The following is a 6,672-nucleotide window of genomic DNA, read 5'->3' as shown; positions in this document are numbered from 1 at the left end:
GTCTCAAACTTTGTAAAATGGTTTGTGTTTGCAAATTGTGTTATACAGTTTGTCTGACCTTCAAGGACGCATATGATCACCGCGATCGTTGTCACAGGAAAGTAGTACGAATGAAGAAAATAACCGGCACTAAAATCGAATAACAAAACTTCATTCAAATGTAAATGCAGTAATTTGGTGTTCACAAGGTTAGCAGCCATGAAAAGACATCTTCTTCAAATGAATCAATCTACTGCAAATTAAAAATTTTTTTGAATTTTTCCGTCAAACGGAAAATATTCAGAAAGAGATCGCAACTTCCTCGACGGATAACGAGACAAACTTGTCGGCGAATCAATCGTTAATTATAGATAATGTTATAGGATTGAAAGGCCAATAATGTATTATACTTAATTAGGAACCGGGATCAGCTTTATTTATTTATTTATGAATACCAATAATAACTTAAATTCATAAAAATTTTTTCAATTTACATCTTAAAATAAAATAACTCAAATCAAATCTTGGCAGTACTTACACATTCAACATATTGAATATCCATCATACTTAATGTGTGAAGGCCTTCAGGCATAAAGTAAAATCAGCCACACAGCTCATATCTCATACCCCTGCTACAGCTCTACAAAAATATAATGACAAACTAGGTATTGATAGTAAAATAACTAAAGACACTGCTGAATTTTTAGAATTATTAAACAACTGGTTTGACCTCGGCAACGTGTGCCATCCAAATGATAACAGAACTCCATTCACAACCCCATATGGACTGCATTTGGAAGAACAAGATTTCTATCTAAAGTTTACGAAACATTTTCAAGTATGACATGCATTGGTAAAAATAATATTCATTGTTTCAAAAATCTCTATTAATGCACATAAATGGAACTCGACGGTTTTTAAATATATTAAAAGAACATGGGTTAAAATACTTATTAACCTCTAAAATAAATCAGGATGCACTTAAAAACATATTTGGTCAAGCTCGGTCAAGAGGGGGTCTAAATGACCACACATCACCACTAAATGTATTATACAGACTAAGGATGATTATTTTAGGTAAAAACCCAGGCATTGTCTCAACTTCTTCTAATACAAGTGACAACAATCAAGAAGAATTTATAGTAGCAAAGACAATCAAGTATATTAATTTAATTATAACAGACCAACAAAATAATGAAAATATTGATGACAGATAATGATATAGACAGTGATGATGTTGAAAAATCAAATAATAATGAAATGACAGAAGAGGCTGTAGAGTATTTAGCTTGATGGGTAGCTAAAAATATAGACAAAAATTTCCTGAACTTGGGTGTACTACAACAGAATCAAAAATATCTAGCATAGATGAACATGACTATCTACTTCCTTCATGGACTGATTATTTATTATATGGTGGCCTGATAGTCCCTAGTAATAATTTTAAAAAATACATTTTTAAAGCTGAAAGAATTTTTAGTAAAATTATTAATCAGAAAATCCTTAAAGGACCAGGTGTAGTTAAATAACTTTTACATAAAATAATGAATAGAATAAATATTGAAGAAAAGTATATACCTGTTATACATACTTTTGTAAGGCAAAAGATCTTTATTCGTATGAAATATGCAAATAAAAATCATCAAAATCTAGTTGCAAAAAGGAAAGCAAAATTACAATTACAAAAACTTCAAAAGCTAAGAAAACTAATGACTTGAAAATATAATTTTATACTTGTTTATTATGTGTTTTTAAATAAAAATAATTACATATTTTTTGTATATTCTGTATATACGATCAGTGTTTTTATTATTACAATACTATCTCTTCCAATTTATTTAAAAACAATTAAAAATATTATAATTTTAGAAACCATTAATAAATAAATAAATATAATGACAAATATTGAGTATAGAACAGGTATTATTACTTTTATCAACTAGGTATTTAAAAAACTAGTTCAATAGATATTGACATATTGTTACAGTATATTATATTTATTTCTTTTAGATAATTATATAGCTTTATTCATATATTCTACACTTACAGCATTACATACCTAGCATTGCAGGCTACAAGTACAGTAATTATAGTAGGTAGTAGGTACTAAAATCGAAACCATCCATGAAAACAAACAAGAGCCTACGGCAATAGGCATATTGTATTCGTACGATGGTCGTAGTGTACGGCAATGACGTCACCGGGCGGGGAATGAATGCATCCGTTCACCAAGAATAACTATAATTCATGTATTTACATAATGACGACGATCCAAAAAACTAACGACGGCTGGTTCACGTGTTGACAATAATCGACATGTCCAGAACCTCTTCTACGCACCTCCACAGAATCACGTGATTACAACAATCAATCTATGTATGAACTCTGGTACCCACGTAGTGGCGTCCACTTGTTTGTAGATACGGATATACTATAATTCCTCTTCTAAATTATTAAGTTTTCTTTACACGGAATAAACTATAATAGTAACTTTAAATGCGATACTATATTAATTAAATAAACAAAAAGAAAACTGTCGGCACAAGTCTCGCTAACCGTCACACACGGCAATGACTCACTCCTACCCCTTGCACCTAGACAACTGGTCGTAGCAGTCTCACCAACTTTATCTTTAACACGTAATTATCGCTTCGATGCCTCATATTAACTCACTTTTATTAACTATTTTATTAACTTTATTAACTATTAACTCAATAATGTTCAGTGTTCAATGCATTTAAATCGAATTTCGAATAATTACATTTTTTTTTTAAATTTAATTTGCTTTTGTTGAAAAAAATATTACAACAAAGAAAGAAGAATAATTACTTTTAATAATAATTAATAAAAAAAGAAAACACAATTAAATATCATTATCATTTACTAATTTATTACAATATTATTGAATTATAATTTTTAAGTTTTTTTTTATGGGTTATAAAGGTGTTTTGCAGCTTCTACCAAGCCCTTCCACCGTCAGTAGCAGTTTTAAAACTTGCTTCTCCGTTCATCACACTTATATCTGCATTGACTCTATCTCGCCATCATTGCCGAAGTCTTGCCGAGGCGCTTGCCAGTTAGGTTATTTCATAATCTCCGGTTAATTCATTTCTCACAGGTTCGTATATTTTCCTCAACAACTTCCTCTCGAAAATAAGGAGCTTCTAATTTTTTAGAGTTGTCGACCACGTCTCACAGACATATGTCACTATTGGGTGTAAGCTAAATACATTTTTTCCTTTGTCGCCCATGATAGCATTCTTGAACTTAACAGTTTATTCAGTGAGAAATATGCACGATTCGCCGTGTTTATCCTAAATTTAATTTTATTGTGCATAATGTTTTTATGATTTATGTTCATTCCTAAATATTTTAAATTATCGACCTGTTCAAAGGTGTATTGTCCGACCACCAAATCGTTCTTTTTTATAAGCGTATGGCGACGAATGGATCTTGGCAGGAAAAAATTGTTCGTGTCCGTATATAATATTGCCTACATTTAGCCCCTTTTTTGCAGCCATCAAAATGTGATAACATTGATAAAACGATAACGTCATTTTTATTATAATAGTTTTATATATTGCTAAAATAGTTAAATACATTAATAGTTAAATCAATTTAATAATACACAATTCGAAAAAAAAACACAATATTCACTTACGATCGTCATTAAAAAGGTACAATTCAAAAGTAAGAAAAAATATAACATTTTTATTACTCTCATATTTCTCCATATCTCTAAATTCAAAGTACCATATTTTAATCTTTATTAAACGAGGGCAATTAATTAATTGTAAGATACAGCAATACTCAATTATGGCACCGAAAAAAAATTTGTAAATTAAGGTTTACTACAGCTGAATTGGCAGGTAGCTTATTTTATTATATATTATATTATACCCACTACCATCTTTACTGGTTCCTATTAAAGGGTATTATATGATGTCCAATATTCTGTGGAAGGAACAACATTAAAATTTTTATGGTATGAGTGTTATGGACCAAGTAGTTAGTAAAATGTATTAATAATCCAATTTTGTATTTTAAATACTGTGCAAGATGATTTTGCCACAAATTTAGGAAAAGATGATTTTTGTACTTGGAAATGACTAAATGTGTTAGATGGGACTCATAGTTTAAACTTTAAACAGTTAGATACGCTTTTATAACAAAAATACAAAATATTAAACCTAATTATAACATTTATATTATATTTTCGCTTGAAGTGTGTATTATTAAATTTATTTAACTATTTTAGTAATATATAAAACTATAGTAATAAAAATGACGTTATCGTTTTATCAATGTTATCACATTTTAATGGCTGCAAAAAAGGGGCTAAATGTAGGCAATATTATATACGGACACAAACATTTTTTTTCTGCGAAGATCTATTCGTTTGTAGCGTGCTATTATCATTTTACTAGAGAACAGGATGAAAGTAATACTGACGCACCTGACATACACACAAACACCTCATAGAAAAAAAAACATGTATCACTAGCAGTTCCGAGGTCTCCATCGAACAACTACTGATAGATTGTCAACGAAGAAAAAAAAATACAACACATCAAATAACCAGTTTGAATGTTTACAACATACTAAAATTTATTAAAGACACCAAATTATTCAAAACCATATAATAGTACATAACAAGATGTACATATCTATTTGTTCCTTTTTATGTTTTATGAATTCAAATTATTTTTATTTATTTATTTTTTCTATAATCAGCAGTTCACACTTTTCTTTGATGTATTTATAAAAAAAAAAAAAACTATCCTAATATTTTAAAAATAATTTTGTAACTATGATCACGGCCAAAAACTATGTTATGAAGCCTTTATAATTAAAATAATTTAATAATTTAATATTTTTACATTCGAGCCATGATTTTTTCGCATATTTAATTTCAGAGATTCCATAGTAATTAGCAAATTAAACTTGGGTTGCCATACGTCCTGGATTCGCTGAGACACTACTAGTTTCGTGTTTTTCAGTATCCCAAAACTAAAAAATAAAAATACCAATTTCGATAACAATTATTGATAAATATATATTGCCATCAACATGCAGTGATTGGCGAAAAAGTATCTTATATTTATAATTTTTCATTTTTATGTCATAAACAATCACACAATCCACACAAATAAAAAAATAAAGTTAATTTTTATATGTCTCAATTTTGTGCTTTTGAAAAATTTAAAAAAAAAATCTTGAAACTATAAAAGTCTAATGAAGAATATAGGCTATTATTAGGCATACATACTTACAACTTCTTTAGTGTACTTAGACACTAAAATGAATGTAAATAAATTCAGAACAATGATTAGAGTTAAAGTTATTACTAATAACAATTTTAACAAATATTTGAAAATTGTGTAAGATTAATTATTCTGATAGTATAGATTTAATGTCCTTCTAAACAATATTATTCAAATGACAATGCCTTATACCATTAATAGAATAATACAAACATAAATGAATAAAAAATAAACTTTATAATATTATAATAAATAATGAGTCAGTTATATATAGGCTATAAAAGTAAGACAACAACCCCCAAATAAATAAAAATTCAATATAAACATTATAAAACAATAATTAAATGGACATATCATAAAGTAATCAGTGGTTTTTGATTGTGTAATTCTTGTTTCATCAATCCAAACCTCCATTCATTCCTGTCTCTAAGTATAGGTCTGCCGAGTTGGTTATGTAACTCTTTGAATGATTTACGAAATAAGATGTCTTTACGTTGTGGAGATTGATGGCTATTGGTTGGCTTATTAAATGGATTATGACGACCTCTAGGTGGAGGCTGAGGTGATTTTTGTTCATTAGATTCTACTTTTAGTGATGCTTGATTAGTAGGCACCTGGACAGTTACTTGAATAGGAGACTCTACACAAATCATAATATTTTAATCAAAATTAAATACAGTCAACTATTATATTACTATGTTAATAATAAAATATATACCTTCAAGTTCTTTGAGCTGTCTTTGTAAATCAGCAACCATAAATTTCATATAATCATAACTAGCACAAGCCAATGACTTCATCCATTGTTCCATTGACTCCTGACTATCCGCTCCCAATATATAACTTCTATTATTAGGCCCATGGAATATTATTTTAAAACTAAACTGATCATCATTTTCAGCCAATTCTATAACAAAAAAAAAAAATAAAAATATGTTTAATGCCAAAAGTAAATAATTAAAATGTGACTGTAGGTACTTACAGTTAAAAAAACATGAACATGAGTATTTACTTACCAATACTACATCCTTCAAGTATGATAACACCTAATGGCTCTTTATCGCCTTTTCGGTCGAAATAGAACAGCAAGTTGCCTTTGAGAACGAACCATCTTTTCTGGTATCCCTTATTAAGTTCTCCTCGTTTGCACAGCCATCCTTCTTTATCAACTGGGGACGACGATGTCGAATATGCAGATAAGTTCTTTTCGTTTATCTTCATCGGAATTTTCTGATTTTAATGAAAATGCAATCGTTTAAACATTTTACAAAATAAACAAAACATTAAGAAGTTAAAAAAAAACTATTAGTTTTAGTAGCACTTTTAGAAATGGCTATTGCTTATTTCGCATCAGAAAACTCAAAAGTTAAAGCTTTGACCTTATCACATAATATGATTTAATCATATAGAAAACGAATACGCGTCATGG

The 6,672-nt window shown here is 28.8% G+C and overlaps 2 protein-coding genes across 6 annotated transcripts in view; both read right to left on the bottom strand.

The window, feature by feature from the left end:
* The window catches only part of LOC112691407 (putative phospholipase B-like 2), a 14,120-nt gene extending 11,565 nt beyond the window's left edge, over window positions 1-2,555 (bottom strand). For 2 of the 5 annotated variants that reach the window (XM_025565654.1, XM_025565658.1), the window contains exon 1: window positions 2,039-2,555. The gene's annotated coding sequence lies outside the window, so the exon portion shown is untranslated. Of the gene's footprint in view, window positions 1-517; window positions 1,613-2,026 lie in introns of those variants that run through there. The other 3 variants (XM_025565657.1, XM_025565653.1, XM_025565655.1) reach the window with 3 other exon arrangements.
* A 2,956-nt stretch (window positions 2,556-5,511) lies between these two features.
* LOC112691404 (sesquipedalian-1-like) lies at window positions 5,512-6,622 on the bottom strand. Its single transcript, XM_025565651.1, has 3 exons — window positions 6,260-6,622; window positions 5,962-6,150; window positions 5,512-5,883 (listed from the first exon to the last, which is right to left on the bottom strand). The coding sequence occupies exons 1-3, from the start codon at window positions 6,462-6,464 to the stop codon at window positions 5,597-5,599; spliced, it is 681 nt and encodes a 226-aa protein (XP_025421436.1). The 5' UTR covers window positions 6,465-6,622; the 3' UTR covers window positions 5,512-5,596.
* Between the last annotated feature and the right edge of the window lie 50 nt (window positions 6,623-6,672).

This window comes from Sipha flava, unplaced genomic scaffold, assembly GCF_003268045.1.
Source record: "Sipha flava isolate LNK unplaced genomic scaffold, YSA_version1 611_pilon_pilon, whole genome shotgun sequence".
NCBI classification, from domain to species: domain Eukaryota; kingdom Metazoa; phylum Arthropoda; class Insecta; order Hemiptera; family Aphididae; genus Sipha; species Sipha flava.
The sequence above is the reverse complement of the archived record's forward strand: the minus strand, read 5'-3'. Positions and strand labels throughout refer to the sequence as shown.

What these genes read in the sequence shown, in the direction of transcription:
- LOC112691404 (XM_025565651.1), bottom strand. Translation starts at nt 6,464, where the DNA reads ATGAAGATAAACGAAAAGAACTTATCTGCATATTCGACATCGTCGTCC. An exon ending in ACTTGAAGGATGTAGTATTG is followed by an intron (nt 6,151 to 6,259) that starts GTAAGTAAATAC and finishes TTTTTGTTATAG; the next exon opens with AATTGGCTGAAAATGATGAT. An exon ending in ACAGCTCAAAGAACTTGAAG is followed by an intron (nt 5,884 to 5,961) that starts GTATATATTTTA and finishes TGATTTGTGTAG; the next exon opens with AGTCTCCTATTCAAGTAACT.